General features: G+C 42.0%; 1 protein-coding gene across 19 annotated transcripts in view; it reads left to right on the top strand.

The window, feature by feature from the left end:
- The window catches only part of LOC109419413 (poly(rC)-binding protein 3), an 885,090-nt gene that overhangs the window by 753,106 nt on the left and 114,074 nt on the right, over window positions 1-17,910 (top strand). For all 19 annotated transcript variants that reach the window (XM_062852706.1, XM_029866280.2, XM_062852707.1 and 16 more), the window contains 3 exons: window positions 714-830; window positions 997-1,093; window positions 1,316-1,479. In XM_062852706.1, coding sequence (XP_062708690.1) covers window positions 714-830; window positions 997-1,093; window positions 1,316-1,479 — 378 coding nt within the window. The remainder of the gene's footprint in view (window positions 1-713; window positions 831-996; window positions 1,094-1,315; window positions 1,480-17,910) is intronic.

Genomic DNA, 17,910 nt, shown 5'->3' on the forward strand with positions numbered 1-17,910 from the left:
TAGGCATCATACTTATGCTTAAATATTTCTTCATTTACATCTGAAATGCTAGCACAGAGTCGAATATTTGACCAAATGCAAATTAATGTAATTAATCATTATTTCAATAGTGTCAACCAGATGTTTATTGTTCACTCTTGAGCTCATTGCTTGTCGAATATTTGACCCCGTGTACTCGGAACTTTTGAATAATTTGAAGATGCCTTATGAAATAAGATGATATTTCACCGAAATGTCAGTTACAGTATTTTCTTAGTTAGAAGAACTGTACGTATTAATAGTTGCACCTCCTTGAAAATACGGCATATTGGCATACATTTCAAATTACACTATATTCAAATGAAATCGGTTGGGAAATTACACACAAATTTTATCGAAAATCGTGAAAGTGAGGATATAATTTTTCAACATCAATTTTCCAGGCATCTAAAACTTTTATGCCTCTTCTTTATTTTTTTCATCCCACTTCGTTCCGTTTGAGCGCCCCGAAGGCGCCTTTTTCAAAAACGAGCACCCTCATTGATGCGGAAAAGGTTACCAACAATCATCGCAAAACTTTCTCAAACTTCTTCTGGAAAGAGACCGTTCCTCTTGCTTCACAAAGACGAAGACAACCGACCCGACCTTTGTATCCTAACAACATGACGTGATAAAGATTGCTTTCTAACGTGTTTTCTAAACTATTTCCCCCTCTTTCTCTTTCTCTTCCCCAGTCCGGCGCGAAAATCAACATATCAGATGGATCCTGTCCGGAGCGAATCGTTACGGTGTCCGGTTCCAGAAGTGCTATCTACAAAGCCTTTACACTGATCACAAAGAAGTTCGAAGAGGTAAGTTCTCCACTCCGAGCCGGCAGGCAACGCTCGCATCGTTACTAACCCTTCTTTCTTCCGCCGTGCTCCGTTCTCGGGCACGCCATGCCACCGCCGGCCGCCGCCGCCGATTCGTCCTTTCTTTCTGCTCCAAATCCGTTTTCTTATCTTTCCCTCTCCACAGTGGTGTTCACAGTTCCAAGACAATACTAATGCACAGGGTAAAACACAAATTCCAATCCGCTTAATCGTACCAGCTAGTCAGTGTGGTTCTCTGATCGGTAAGTTCCTCGGCGTTTTCCTCACCACCAAACAGCACATACCGCATTCTCGTTTCAGTTCAGTTCGGCCAGCTCTGTAGCATGGAGACGCAGTGTATCCCACTATACCCAGCAATACCACCGCACACCGTCTCCATCGAACACCGCCGTTATTAGCACACTCAATAATCAATTTTTTTTTCTTGGTTTTTGTTTCATTTTTCCACCGTACAACCCCAACAGGAAAGGGTGGTTCCAAGATAAAGGAAATCCGCGAGATTACAGGGTGCTCGATTCAGGTCGCTAGCGAAATGTTGCCAAACTCGACGGAGCGTGCCGTTACGTTGAGCGGTTCGGCGGACGCCATCACGCAGTGCATCTACCACATATGCTGCGTCATGCTGGAGGTAAGTGTGATTCTTCTGGTATTTTGGTATCATTGCTCGAAAGAAAATGAGATTTTTGGGGGTTTGTGGTGCGTTTGCGAAGAAGTTTCTTCTTCTTGTCGTAATGTCCCTTCTGGACAACACTTGCTTCTCAGTGTTCCATGAGAGCTCCAATATTTATTAACTAAGAATTTGACAACGACAAAGTGTACTAGAAAAAAAAAACTAACTGTTAATCTATTCTCACTAAATCGAGTACCAGAAACAGCTTATCTTCTCAAAAATGCATAATGCATGCTTCACATTCTAAACCTCTCGATCCAATCCACAAAGTTTCAAAGCTTTCAACTGCCGAACCTCCCCCACAAAGCCATAGTCAACAGCTAGACAAATTGGAAACTTTACCATCAATTCAGCGACTTGCAGTCCTGGCGGCGTTATCTGACTTCTCCCCGATGATGATGACGACGAGCAAGGGCTTAACATTCTCCCATCTTCCTGCAACAACGCTTAGAGCTTCTGCTTGATGCAGGCAGAACGCGTGTCACAATATTTAAACCATGACTTTCCGAACGTTTCCTCAAGCTCTTGTCTTACATTAGGCGAGCCAGGTACCTACCTGGCAGTTAAGTGAAAGCATTCATTCGCGAAACTACTCTGAGCGGATTTGCATTCAAAGTAGTTCCATTTCCACCGCACCGGCGCGGCGTCTTACTTGCTAGCGACAGTCGCCAAGAAACCGGCAAGAAATCTACGTTTTCCCACGAATGCACTTTTCAAGTTTCATTTAGTTAGAACAAAACGGGAAAATGTCGGGGAAGGCTCTCGCGAGACTCTCCTGAGAATAAGGTTTTACTTATTTAATCTTCCCGGTCCCAGCCGTGCATCTTTTGTTGTCGTCATCGTCAGAGCTGGGTTCTTTTTCCTTCTCGTCGATAGTATCGGATTGGCTGCAGCATTGAACCTTGACTGCAGGTGATTGGAAGAGCAGTAAAAGTGCATTGTAAGTCGCACTAAGGGATATTGAACCGATTTTGATGGGCAAAACAATCTCCGAATTATTTTGTTAAAATCGCTATTTTCAACTAGTTTTCTCTAATCCTGTATCCTGATAATCAATGATGAATTCTTGAAAAGCCAATAATTTAGAAATTATTTAACGGGTATTTGGGTTGAAATGTTCTTGTTGAATTGCAGGCTATTTTGACAGATTTCTAAAAGAAAACCCGATTTTTTTTCGTGGAATTTATCACTCAATAAAAACAACCTCCAAGAATTTATAGTAAGCCTTGGAAGAATATGAATTTTCCGAAGAACTAACGGAAGAATTTCTGAGGGAGTATCTTGAGTAATTCCAGAAGGATATTTCCAAACGATTCCCGAAAAGTCTGCTGTAAGAAATTTTGCAAGATTTGGATGAATTTCCAAGGGTTTTTTTTTCAGAAAAAAAACGGGAACACTTTAACGAGAATCTTTTGTGAGAATATCCAGTGAAACTTTCAGAAAAAAAACGAAATAAATTATGGTATAATTCCCGAATTGACGTGCGAAAAAATCTCAATAAGTCTTCTGAACGAACGGAGGAACTTCTAAAAGGATTCTGGAAAGAACTTCTGGAAAATTCGTGGAGCAAATCCTGATGGATTTTTTTGGGAAACTTCCGAAAGAACTCAAGAAAACTTTTGGAAGAAATCCTGGAGTAACTTTTAAATAAATTCCCGAATGTGCTTGCAGAAAAATTTCCGGAAAAAATGTAAGAGAAAAAAAATGTACCGGAATCTATGGAAGAATTTCCTGTGGAATTTTAGAGGAGGTCTTTATGGAACTACTAGAAGATTTCTGCATGGAACTCCTAGAGAAATTGCAGGCGAAACTCCTAAAATAATTCTCGGAAGAGAAGAAAGTGCCAGTTGTAATCCTAGAGGAATTTCAGATGAGCCTTTCAGAGGAACGATGATGAATGATGATGAGCTTTAAGATGGATCTCCGAAAGGATTTCCCGAAGGAGCTCCTTGAGGGATTTCCGGAGGAACTCTGGATTCTTGAAAATGAAACATCTTAAAGAATTTCTGGCCGAAGTAACTACTGGAAGATTTCACAATAGAATTTGTAATCAAAATTAAAACTCCTGGAAGAATTCTCAGTGGTAATTCCGGTGGAACTCCTAGAGATGTCCCAGATGGAACTCTTCGAGGCATTCTCGAAAGAAGCCCTGCAAGAATTCCCGATGGAATCCCTACAGGAATTGTCAGTGGAGCTCCTGGAGAAATTGTCAGTAAAACTACTAGCTAGCGGAACTTCAGATAAACTCCGAAAGCAATTCATACAGCTTCATAAAGAAACTTCTCGAGGAATTCTCGAAGAAGCACAGGACTTTCGGTAAAACTTCTGAAGGAATTTCCGAACGAAAAACTGGAAACTGAAGACATTTCAGTCAGTTTTTTTTTGTTGGAATCACCACTAGCATTTTCTGAAACCTCGTGTACACTATCAAACGCCCGGAACTGCTAGTTGAGAAAAAATATTATTTGGTAATAACATATTTTGATATGGAGACTTAAAAGTGGTACTGGTTTTATTGGATAAAAGTACTGAAAATAATGTGTGGAATTTACATCATCATACCACACTTTGCTCTAACAAGATCTAACCAATAGCATCGAGCTTTTCGTTTGGTCTTCAAATAACATATTTTGATATTGGTCAGATGTTCCAGGAAGATTTTTTGTTATTATTTTCAGATCTTTTATTTTTTTATCATTTAATCAATTTTATTGGTTTGTGGTATGGTTGAAAAAATATTGTTTTCCATGTTACGCGGAGCTCTTTATTTGATTTTTTTAAAGAATTTATGTGAGACAATAACATAAAGTTTTTTTCAGGGATTCAAATACCAAATATTGCAAGGATTTTTCTTGGGAATATTTGATACGTCCTGCTCAAAATAATTCTGGGCAGCTATCAAACTTTTTCTCTAGCAAACTGTTTAAGGGTGCCTTACAGTGAGTTTTTTAGAATTAAATTCCAAAAATATTTAGAGTAATACCTCCTCGGCAAAATTTATCCTAAGTATTTTTCAGAAAGTAAAATCGCGAAGAAAATATTCTAGGAAATGCTCAATGAAATCTAGCCATCTAACTACATAGGAACAAAATGTGCAAAAATATCACTTCAAATTTCCAAAAAATCAATACCATTCTCTTCCAAAACAAAACACAAAACAAGATCATTTTCTTCAGAAATTTTGCAAATTTTCCTGGACGATTTAAACCAAAAGTAATCGAAAATTATCCAGAAAATCTTTTCTAAGTCCTCAAGTATTTTTAATTGATTTTTTTCTGAAAGTTTTATAAACTAGGGTATGTGTGCCATCAGTAATCTTACGCTCCCATATTCATCCTATTCGAAAACAAGCGATTACGGTACCGATTGATTCCGTTCTTTGTGTTTACATGGATGCTCACTTCTAACAAAAAATACAAAAATAAGAAACAAAACAAACAGCGCTCCAATCCCTTGTTTTTCGTAGGATGAAAATGGGAGCCACATGCTTAATAAGGGAACCAATACCCTATATGCGCAATAATTATTGTGGATTAACAAAAAAAAAAATCCTGCGTGAAATTAAGGATGAATTTCCAAAGGTGCTCTCAAAAAAATGAAAAATCCGTGACAATTTTTAAAAAATTTCTTTCCGTGAGAATGTTTAGGGAAATTTCGTGAAGATTTTTCCGAAAAACTTCCAGAACAATTCCCGAATAACCATCCAGGGAGGATCTCCGGAGAAACTTACGGAAAATCCCAGAGGGTCTTCTAGAAGAATGCACGGAAAAATCTGAATGGATTTCCAGAAGGACTCTCGGAATGCTACCGAAACAACTCGTGGCAGAACTCGTTAAGAAACTTATAAAATAATTCAAGATGGCGGTTCCGGAAGTAACTTTCGAACAAATTCTCGGATGTGCTTGTAGAAGAATTTTCGTAGAATCTCGTGGAAGCGGTCATGAAGGTGGTTCTGGAAGAGTTCCCGAAGCAACTTCCAGAAGAATCTCCGCAAGAACTTCTGGAAGAGTTTCAGTAGAACTTCTGGAGAAATTCCCGATGGAACTCCTAGAGAAATTTCCAGTGGAACTCCTTTCTATGAAACTTTAGAGGAATTCCGTATAAAACTTCTAGATTCTTGAAGATGGAACATTTGAAACCTTCCCCGGTGGAAGCAATTTCTGGAGGACTTAACAACGGAATTTCGAAAGGAACTTTCATTGTAAACCACATTAAACTACAGGCTGAATTCCCACTGGTACTCCTTGAAGAAGTCTCAGTAACACTTCTAGCGAAACTCCCAGTTGAATTACTAGATTAATTTCCGATGAAACATTTAAAGCAACTCCTACAGAAATTTCCGGTGCAACTTCTTGAGATATCCCCTAAAGAACTCCTCGATGTGTTCCTGAAGAAACTTCTGTTGTAATTCCCGGTGGAACCTCTAGTGGAATTGCCAGTGAAACTCTTAGAGCAACTCCCAGTAGAACTTATACGTTAATTTCTACAGGAATTCATAAAGAAACTCTTCGAGGAGTTTCTACAAAAAAAAATTTCCAGTAGAACTGCCAGAGAAATTCCCGGTAGAACTCCTCGAACAACTGGAGATATTGCCTCTGTTCTGTTTTTTTTTTTCGAAATTACAAATATTTTCTTGAAGCTCGTGAACATTATGAAACAACCGAAACGGCTAGTTTCCTCCGGAACCCCTAGATTATATCCATAACCATGACCTTTTTTCAGGAACCCCTAATATCTTCCATTAACTTAAAGGGAAAATTCTTCTGATTTTAAAACATCAGCAAAAACATCGGATAATAGAGAATACTTGAAGACAATGGACCACAAGGGTCTTGTACCATTTGAGCAGGTGCACCTATTTTCGGCACTTGCCGCTGTAACTAAGTCAATTTTGCGTTTTGCTCTATGAGTAAAACGTAGAATACATCTCGGGACCCACGCGAAGGAAAACCTCCTTTTTGTTAGTTTGTCGGGAGTGGGACTCGGTCTCAGGTCCTTGGTATGATAGTCAGTTGCTTTAATGGTCCGACAAACTGTTTGCTTTTTTCTACACCATGCTTTTTAAATGGGCGCTGGGTACCCGGGTACCCTGTCGGCCACATAAGAGTTTACCATGACACCAGGTCCGCTCCACGGAGAATCAAAATCAGTAGTTCGAAAGATTAGAGAAATTTGAACATCGGAATGTCCTCGAAAGAACACTTCAATTGTCTCAATTAACAAAAAAAAAGCACTTAAAGGAATCCCTGGAGAAATTGGGAAATCCCTGGAATTATCTTTTAAAATATCTCTAAGGGTTTCTTGAAAGAAACCTCTGAAAATTCCCAAGAGGAATCAATGGAGAAATCCTTGCAGAAATTTTACTCATAGTGGAGCGAACCTGGCGTGATGGTACACTTGACTATCACGTCGAGAACCTGGGATCGAATCCCACTCCCGACAAACTCACAAAATGTGGGTTCTTCCTTTGGATGGGAAGTAAAGCGTGGGTCCCGAGATAAACTAGCCTACGGCCAAAAATCTCGTTAATACAGATAAAAAAAAAGAAAAAAAAAGATCCTCGTGAAGAATTCCTGGAGAAATTATCCAAGAATTTACAGGACGAACTCCTACTGGTGTTCCTGAAGGCACCCCGTGAGTATTTTCTGAAGAAACCACTAGAGAAGTTCGTGCATAAATCCCTCGAGTGATTTCCGAAGGAATACCTATTGCAATCTTCGAAGAAATCCCTAGAGAAACTCTTGTAAAAATTCTTGGTGAAATTCCTGGAACAATTCCTCTATAATTTCATTCTAACGAAATGCCTGTTAGAATTGATAAAATTCCTGAAAAATAGTTCTGGGAGAATATCTTGAGAAATTCCTTTTTTCAATTGAGTGCAATCTCCGCAAAAATGAGTTGAGAAATGGTAGCATGAATTTGGGGAGAATTCCCAGCAAGGAGTTCTAGAAGAATTTTTGCAGGAATTCCGGAAGAAATTGCAAAAGAAAATCTCAATATCAAGAGATGTTTATGTAGGAATATCACGAGAAATTCCTGGAGGAACCTCAGACGAAACCCAGTCCCTCCCCCCAGAAATCCGTAGAAGAAAACGTATGTGTGGGGGATTCTATAGAGGAATCTTTGGAGAAATGTCTAGAAACATAACTAAATGTATACATGCATTTTTTTTTTTTCAAAAATTTCTAGAGAGATCCACAGAGTACCTGGATGAATCTCTGGTAGAATTTTTGGAGGAATCATAGCAAGAATTCCAGAAGAAAATTTTAGAAAAATCCTTAGGAAAATTCCTAGATAAATGCCTGGATGAGTAATTCGTGCAGGAATTGTTGAAAGAAAACCCTACAGAAGTTTCAAAATACATCCCAGAGGTGCTCCTGTAGAAATTCCTAGGAAAAGTTTTGCTAGAATATCAGTAAGATTCTTTGAAGGAATCTCAGGATGTCGTAGACTGTTCTTCCTAAAAAAAAATGGATGTTTGTAGGGAACGTAGACGTTCGTAAGACCCCCCCCCTCTTTCTTTTTCTTTAAAGGCTACCATATTTGTGAACGGCCTCCTATTATTCGTACAGAAATCCCTGGAGGCATATCTAAAAAGAAGAATCAAATTTTTCATTTTACCATAATAGGGCGAGATTCAGCTGAAGAAGTAGTTGTTATCTTATCTCACAGGTTTGGAAATGTCTGATTTATAATGGCATCAACAGTGAACTTAAGATGTTTGTCCTGTTCTAGAGATAACCAAGAGGCCTTTCCCGGCAAGGAATGTTCCGGATCTAGCAGCGCACTCGCTCACTGTTAACTTTTTGCGCTGAACAACAAACTCCCAGCTAGGCATATTCTGAATCATGGATCATCCCTGGATTCCACATGGGATTACTTCAGGGGTTTGCTTTGGTACTTTTTCCAGGATTCCTTCAAAGATTTTTCTCAGGATACCTTCAGAGATTCGAGATTTCCAAGGGATTCTTCTTGGAGATTTCATTAGAGATTCTGTCAGGGAGTACTTGAAAAGTTTTTCAGTGATTGTACCCAATTTTTTACAGGAATTCTTCTCAAGATTCATCCCGGGATTTACCTTACGGTTTATGCTGGGATTCCTCCAGCGATTCTTCCAGAGTTTTTTTTTTTTCTCTAGTGGTTCCTCCAGGTCTTTACTTAGAAATTTCTTTAAAAATCCTACCAAGAATTCATTCCACCATTTCTTTTGGGAGTTTAATTCCGGGACTTTTCCAGGTATTATTACTGAATTTCTATCCAAGATTAATTCAGGTTTTTAGGTTGTCTTACGGAATACTGTATAGGATTTCTCCTGGAACTCCTCCTAGGATTTCTCCCAAAAAAGTATCACAGAATACCTCCCGTTTTTGTCTCGTGATTCTTCTTAGAATTTCTCCTGGGATTCCTTCAAGGATTTCTTTTGGGATTAATTAACGAATTCCTTTCGGAGTGTAGAATTCCTTCGAAGCTTCAATTCAGCACTGCTCTAGAGATTCTTCCCAGACATTCTTCAAGATTTTCTTCCAGTATTCATCACAGATTTCTTCAGGGTTTCTTTCCGATATTGCTTCCAAAACTGCTCCAGAAATTCTTCTGCGGATCTTTCACCAATTTTCATACGGAGATTCTTTAGGAATTTCTTCATGGATTCAAGGATTCCTCCCGGTATTCTTCTATTGATTTCTTCCGATACTCCTTCAAAGATTCCTTCCAAGATTCCTCCCGGAGAATCGTCCCAGGATTCTTCCCGAAGCTCCTCTTGTGATTTCTTTTGGAGTTTTACTCGGGATTCCTTCAAATATTCCTCCTAGAAATTATCAAAAAACTCTTCTTTGATTTCGAATTTTTTTTTTTTTAAATATGTATCCATTTTTTGATTTCTCAAGAGATCCCTCCGACATCATATGAGGCTCTTCCTTGGATTTCATAGATTCATTTCGCAATTCCTTTCAACATTCCTCCATAGAGTCCTTTAGGTATCTCGGTCTTCAGAAATTTAGACTTTGCAGTTGTTTTAGTGTAACAAACTATTTAATTTTGTCCGACGTTTCGCCACCAGGTGTGATGTCTTCTTCAGGAAAACTATAATATTAATGTTTTAAGTAGTGTTATTGTACTATTTTTAATCCCAGCAGAAAAGTTGGAGAATGAATTCTAGCAGCGTTCATGAAATTGACGTTACAAAATCACGAAAGATATTCTTAAATACCTCAATTCCCAATAACAAGTGATTTTGATGGAGGAATACCACGAGAAAATCCTTGCGCAATCCAAAGACAACCCCCCATGGAAATAAATAAGCATTAGATGGCTGAACTCATTTGAATAGGGTATTCTGCTTAAAGAGATTCGAAAATCGGTGCAAGTCATGACAAGGAATCCTCCAGCTCCCAGCAATGAATCTTCCGGATCTAGAAGTATTTGCTTACTGTCATGTTTTTGTGACGAACGATAAATTCCTGGCAAGGAATCTTTGGAATCATGGGTTTTTACTAAAACTTTTACTTAGATTCCTTAACGATTCATTTCGGGATTCCTTTAGGGTTTCCATCAAGTATTCATCCCTGGTTTCTACCCGGGATTGCTTCAGGGATTTTTTTCGTATTTTCACGGTTTTCCTCTATGGATACAGTAGATTTATTCAGAGATTGCTTTCTTTGAAAAGATTTTTTGGGGTTCATCCCAAAATTTCTCCAGAGATTCTTCCAGGTTTTTTCTTTGGTATCTTACAGGAATTCCTCTTAAGGCGAAACGGGAAGCATTTCCTCACTTTTTGGTTTTTGATTTTTTATTAAATAACGAAGCAATATTTTCAAAATCGGTTTTCGTGCACATGTAGAGTATGGATCAAGGTATCTTCTGATTTTTTTTGTAGTGGAAAATGTTTTTCGTTTTTGCAGAAACCATTTTTTGAACAAAATTTCACTAAAAAATGGTTTTTGAAGAAATGGAAAACATTTTCCACCTCAAAAAAATTCAGAAGATACCTTGATCCATACTCTACATGTGCACGAAAACCGATTTTAAAAATATTGCTTTATTATTTAATAAATAATCAAAAATCGAAAAAATGAGAAAATGCTTCCAGTTTCGCCTTAAGTCTTCTTTCGAGGTTCATCTCGGAATTTACCTAACGGTTTATTCCGTGTCTTCTCCAGCGATTCTTCCAGGTATTCCTCCGTGGATTCATCCCGGAATTCCTCGTAGAGTACCTCCCGAAATTCCTTTAGATATTTTTTGCAGGGTTTTTCAGGGATTCGCTCCGACATTTTTTCAGAGATGCTTCTAGGATTCCTCTTAGTATTTCTATTGAATTTTTTTCTGAATTTTTATAAGGACTTCTACAGAGATTCCTCCCGATATTTTATTCAGGAGTATTTTAGACATTTTTCGGAATTCATTCTTAATTTTCCTTAAAGATTCCTTCTAGGGTTACTCCAATAATTAGTACTAGGATTTCTACAACGATCTAGTTCGGCATTGCTCCAGGGATTCCCTCAGAATGCCTTCCAGAACTCTTCCCGGGATTCCATCAAGGATTTAGGATTTTTTTCGGTATTTCTCCGGAGCTTCCTTCCGAAATCATCTCAGGGTGCCATTCCATAATTTCTTCCATCATTCCTCCAGAGATTGGTCTAGGGATCTGTTAGAATTTCGTACGGGATTTCTTTGAAAATTTATTTAGGAATCCCTCTTGGGGTTCTTCTATTGATTTCTCCCGGAATTCCTTCCAGGATTTCTTCCGAACTAGGAATTCCTTCAAAGCTTCAATTTGGAGTTAAGTGTACAATTAGCATTAAGTTCAAATACACAGAAATAAAAATAAAAAAAGTTCGGAGTTGTTCCAGGGATTTCTCCCTTCAAGGACTCTTCCCGAAATTCCTCTTGCTTGGCTTTTTTCAGGATTGCCCTCGTAATTCTTCCATGGATCTACCCGAAGTTCCTTCCAGCATTCCTCTCAGTCCCTGAGTTCCCTCTCGTTATTTTTCACTGATTTATTCTCGCGATTCTTTGTGAAATTTCTTCAAAGATTCTTCCTGGGATGAAACCAAGAATTCATTCAAGGATTTCTACCGGAATTCCTTCTAATATTCAATGCGTGGGGGTGGAAGCTCAGGTAAAATATTATCTCCTGGCAGTGTTTCATTTGAACTGAACGCGAGCCAAAAATGAACTGAACGCGTTCAGTTTTTTGAACGTGAACGCAGTAAACATTGAACTTGCGTGTCAGAGCTTTTCACTGCTCAAGAACGCCCGTTCAGATCCCCATTCGGCTCAATGTTCTAATGCACTATTCTATCAATATGTAAAGCCAATGAATCGGTCCAGTCGTCCAGAGTTCCACAGAAATCAGACTTCTTGAAACATGGCCCTTTACTGTACCACATAATACCATATTAGCAATACGTACATTGCATTGTGGGGTTGCGAAGGGAGCGCATCGAAACGTCCGGGGTGACTACGCCTCGGTCCTTATGACGCGCTTTTATGTAAAAGCTTGGATGCGTCACTTTATGCATCATAAAATCCTGTAAGCCTTCTCTCCTAGGACATGGTGACGCATTTGCATACACTCATTGTTGCACGGAAAAATGCGCCATACGACCTAGGACATTGTGGCATCGGGCATTAAGATTCTGCACCGGAATACGGATTATCCGCAATCCACACGGTGACCGGACCGGTTCCCCTTCACAATAGAAGGTCAGATTCTGAATTCAATGAGCCCAAGATTGCTAGAATTGGCGAAAAAATGGCAGAAATATGACCATTTTAGTTTAGCGGGTACCAGGGTACCATGTTAGCATGTTGGCATTATACCTACTGGTGCAGTTCTTGCTCATTGTTCAAGGTGCGTTCAATTTCGAGCTCGCTCGCGTTCCAAATTTTGAACTGAACAATGTTCAAATCGTTTTGATCGCAGCGTGCCGAATTTGAACATGAACGCAAGTTGATCGCGTTCAAATGCAACACTGTTCCTGGGCGCCCATTAAAAACACCACCCCCGGCGAAGACTGGCGCTCGAGCCTAGCTATTTAGCACTGTAGTTGGAGGAAATGCCAATGCAGAACCCGTAGCTTCCGGGAAGGTAAGCCCAGCTCCCTGGGTTAGTGGGTTGGTGTCAGGCCCTGCGAGCCAGCCGTAAAAAAGACTAGCACCGGAAAATCAACAAGAGAAGAATGCGAACCGATACCAATGGCGACGACCACAGCGACGAAAAGGGACTTGCGATTGGAAGCTCGGTGCGTGGAACTGCAGATCTCTCAACTTCATTGGGAGCATCCACATACTCGCTGATATACTGAAGGACTGCGGGTTCGGAATCGTAGCTCTGCAGGAGGTGTGTTGGACAGGATCTATGGTGCGAACGTTTAGAGGTAATCATACCATCTACCAGAGTTGCGGCAACACACGTGAGCTGGGAACAGCTTTTATAGTGATGGGCGACATGCAGAGGCGCGTGATCGGTTGGTGGCCGATCGACGAAAGAATGTGCAGGTTGAGGATCAAGGGCCGATTCTTCAACATTAGCATAATAAACGTGCACAGCCCTCACTCCGGAAGCACTGATGATGACAAAGACGCATTTTACGCGCAGCTCGAACGCGAGTACGACCGCTGCCCAAACCACGACGTCAAGATCATCATAGGGGATCTAAACGCTCAGGTAGGCCAGGAGGAGGAATTCAGACCGACGATTGGAAAGTTCAGCGCCCACCAGCTGACGAACGAAAATGGCCTACGCCTCATCGATTTCGCCGCCTCCAAGAACATGGCCATTCGTAGCACCTTCTTCCAGCACAGCCTCCCATATCGTTACACCTGGAGATCACCACAACAAACGGAATCGCAAATCGACCACGTTCTGATTGATGGACGGCACTTCTCCGACATTATCGACGTCAGGACCTATCGTGGCGCTAATATCGACTCTGATCACTACCTGGTGATGGTTAAACTGCGCCCAAAACTCTCCGTTATTAACAACGTACATTACCGGCGGCCGCCCCGGTACGATATAGAGCGACTGAAGCAACCGGATGTCGCCACCGCATACGCGCAGAATCTCGAGGCAGCGTTGCCGGACGAGGGTGTGCTCGATGTGGCCCCTCTAGAGGACTGCTGGAGTACAGTCAAAGCAGCCATCAACAACGCAGCCGAGAGCACTATCGGGTACGTAGAGCGGAGTCGACGAAACGATTGGTTCGACGAGGAGTGTAGAGCGGTTCTGGAGGAGAAAGATGCAGCGCGGGCGGTAATGCTGCAGCATGGAACCCGACCGAATGTGGAGCGATACAGACAGAAGCGGAAGCAGCAGACCCGTCTCTTCCGGGAGAAAAAGCGCAGCCTGGAAGAAGCGGAGTGCGAGGAAATGGAACTGCTGTGCCGTTCACAGGAAACACGTAAGTTCTATCAGAAGCTCAACGCATCCCGCAAAGGCTACGTGCCGCAAGCCGAAATCTGCAGGGATAAGGACGGGAGCCTCCTGACGGACAAACGTGAGGTGATCGAAAGGTGGAAGCAGTACTTCGACGAGCACCTGAATGGCGAAGAGAATGTAGGCACGGAGGACCAAGGCAGCGGAGGAAATGACTATGTTGGTGCAGCAGAGGACGGAAACGAACCAACTCCCACGCTGAGGGAAGTTAAGGATGCCATCCACCAGCTCAAAAACAACAAAGCGGCTGGTAAGGACGGTATCGCAGCAGAACTCATCAAGATGGGCCCGGAAAAGTTGGCCACCTGTCTGCATCAGTTAGTAGTCAAGATCTGGGAAACCGAACAGCTACCGGAGGAGTGGAAGGAAGGGATAATCTGCCCCATCCACAAGAAAGGCGACAAGTTAATGTGTGAGAACTTTCGAGCGATCACCATTTTGAATGCCGCCTACAAAGTGCTATCCCAGATCATCTTCCGTCGTCTTTCCCCTAAAGTAAATGAGTTCGTGGGAAGTTACCAAGCCGGTTTCATCGACGGCCGGTCGACAACGGACCAGATCTTCACCGTACGGCAAATCCTCCAGAAATGCCGTGAATACCAGGTCCCAACGCATCACCTGTTCATCGACTTCAAAGCGGCATACGACAGTATCGACCGCACAGAGCTATGGAAAATTATGGACGAGAACAGCTTTCCCGGGAAGCTGACTAGACTGATAAGAGCAACGATGGACGGTGTGCAGAACAGCGTAAGGATTTCGGGTGAACTATCCAGTTCATTTGAATCTCGACGGGGACTACGACAAGGTGATGGACTTTCCTGCCTACTATTCAACATCGCCCTGGAAGGTGTTATGCGACGAGCCGGGCTCAACAGCCGGGGTACGATCTTCACGAAATCCAGCCAATTTGTATGTTTTGCGGATGACATGGATATTATTGCTAGGACATTTGGAACGGTGGCTGAACAGTACACCCGCCTGAAACGTGAAGCAGCAAAGGTCGGACTGGTGGTGAATGCGGCTAAGACAAAGTACATGCTGGTAGGTGGGACTGAGCGAGACAGGACAAGCCTTGGCAGCAATGTTACGATAGACGGGGATACTTTCGAGGTGGTAGAAGAATTCGTCTACCTCGGTTCCTTGCTAACGGCGGACAATAACGTGAGCCGTGAAATACGAAGACGCATCATCAGTGGAAGTCGTGCCTACTATGGGCTCCAGAAGAAACTGCGGTCAAAAAAGATTCACCCCCGCACCAAATGTACCATGTACAAGACGTTAATAAGACCGGTGGTTCTCTACGGACACGAGACATGGACGATGCTCGAGGAGGACCTGCAAGCACTCGGAGTTTTCGAGCGACGGGTGCTAAGAACGATCTTTGGCGGCGTGCAGGAGAACGGTGTGTGGCGGAGAAGGATGAACCATGAGCTGGCTGCACTTTACGGCGAACCCAGCATCCAGAAGGTGGTCAAAGCCGGAAGGACACGGTGGGCAGGGCATGTTGCAAGAATGCCGGACAACAACCCTGCAAAGTTGGTGTTTGCTAACCATCCGGTTGGTACAAGAAGGCGTGGAGCGCAGAGCACGATGGGCGGACCAGGTGGAGCGTGATCTGGCGAGTGTTGGGCGTGACCGAGGTTGGAGAGCTGCAGCTGCAAATCGAGTATTATGGCGGCAAATTGTTGATTCAGTATTATCATGAATTTGATGTTAACTAAATAAATGAAATGAAATTCAATGCGGGACTGCCCCAGGGATTCCTTTCGGATTTGCTCCCAGAATCTCATTTGGAATTCCATACGAGGCTTCTCTGATGGTTTCTTTGGGAATTTATCTAGGGAATTCTCCACAGCGATTGCTTTAAAGATTTATATTGGAATAAATTAAGGGATACATCTCAAAGTTACCTCAAGGCATCCTCCTGTAATTTCATCAAGGGTTGTTCAGCGATTTTTCTTGGAATTTCTTCCAGCATTCCAAGCGGGATTCCACTAGGATTTCTTTAGAGTTTTCGTAATTTATCCCGAATTTCCTCTATTTTTTTATCTTTATTAACGAGATTTTTAACCCGAGGCTAGTTCATCTCGGGACCCACGCTTTACTTCCCTTCTAAAGGAAGAACCCACGTTTAGTGAGTTTGTCGGTAGTGGGATTCGATCCCAAGTCCTCGGCGTAATAGTCAAGTGTTCTAACCATCACACCAGGTTCGCTCCACAACTTAAACATTGTTTGTAAAAACGATCACATTCACCTACTCTAATGCTCACGTTTTATTTTACAAACTTTTGAAATTCACGTGTCCATGCGATAAAAAGAATGACTTTTGACCTACTGAATCATCCAAACATCCATTAGTGTCATGAACTAGAACACCCGGACAGCTCAATGATGGCACTGAATAATGCTGCCAATATCCCAGCCCTGAATCGTTGCTTCCCGCTGAAATTCCCCGATGGCCATTCTAAGAGCGGAAAATGGAAGCAAATTATCTTGCAAACCGTTCGTTCATTCGTTCGCTTTTCCACGTTCGAAGAAATTTCCTCGCAATTCCCGGGAAAGGAAAGAATGGGCCCAACGTAATCCGCTTAGTGCTAATTCTTAATAATTTTAATGCAGTAATTTTAGGGCACAAGAAGTGAGCGTAAACTTTTTTTTTTCCTACATTATTGGTGGGGAAGGCAGCCAAACGTAGATAATTAATAGCGGGGTGGTTGAGCGAGGCGCGTAGTTTCTCCCAGAGGACCAAGGGTAGAATTATGGCTGAGCAAATTTCGCGGTTATTGGTTTTTGGAGAAAATTGCTTGGGTTGATGACCCACGCCACAGTTTTGCGCGGTGGGTTTCTGGGTACCTGGGAGAAATCTATTTGATGGTCGGAAAGTCTTGCACCCGATTTCGAGAGGGGGGAATGATGTCGAAAAAAGTTTAATGACGTTTGGGACGGTTGGGATTGGGTCGAGCATTTCCCATGTTTCTATCGTTTTCGGTACCAACCGACCAACCATCCAACCAACCGAGATCTAATGGAAGAAGTTCTCGACCGCAACACTGTATAACATTCTAATTACAACGGGAAGAAAATCGATCACGGATGCCAGAGTCATGCACAAAGGGAGCCAATCAGACCGGAAGTTACTAGTCAAACTCTGCCGAACCGAACTCTTTGGCTTGGGGTTGCTCCATTTTCCTGCTGCTGCTGGCTGATATCGTCATGCAGCAGCCATCGACATCACACAATCGACTGGATGGAGTCCGGACTCCGAAGTTTGCTCCAAAAAAAAAAAGTTCAATTTCAGGATGCTCTTTTGTGTTTCCGCTCTGGTTGGTCTCATCATCATCCCTGCTTGGCCTGCTGCACAGTCAGTGGAACACATCAACAGCATCCGATCCGAACAAGGGAGAAACACAAACGACAAAGTAGGGTTCGGCAAGAATCGAGCATTGTGCATATGTTCTCCATACAAAGAACGTCGGGGTCGCTCCTTCCACTACTGCTGCATACATCAGCGCCAAAGTCAGACAAGGCAAAGCTTTATCATTTCATTAGCAGTGATTCCCATACTCGGGCGAGTGCAATGTATCTACACTACATGGAGTCGGAAAAGTTGCTCTTCTTCTTCCGGCAATAACGGGGAAAAGTCAGTGGTTCTGCTCAATGGAGAACAGTTCGCAGCATCAGCAGCAGCGGCAGCAGCAGGTACTCTTTCCTCCGGTTTTAAATACGTTGCAACTTAATTTTCTGTGCACTCGGTTCCTAATTGAATGTTAAAAGAGCATTGTTGATGAGATAACCGAATTTCCTGTTCAATAGAAGTGCGCGTGGGTTGAAATCATGCCGATGTGGTGTGCTGTTCGCAGCAGATTTCAAATCAGCCGCTAGCGAACAGTAAATTAAAGTTTTTGAAGCGAAGCCGTGGTTGAATACTTACAAGTTATTTCTACATA

Source organism: Aedes albopictus, chromosome 2 (genome assembly GCF_035046485.1).
Source record: "Aedes albopictus strain Foshan chromosome 2, AalbF5, whole genome shotgun sequence".
Taxonomy (NCBI): domain Eukaryota; kingdom Metazoa; phylum Arthropoda; class Insecta; order Diptera; family Culicidae; genus Aedes; species Aedes albopictus.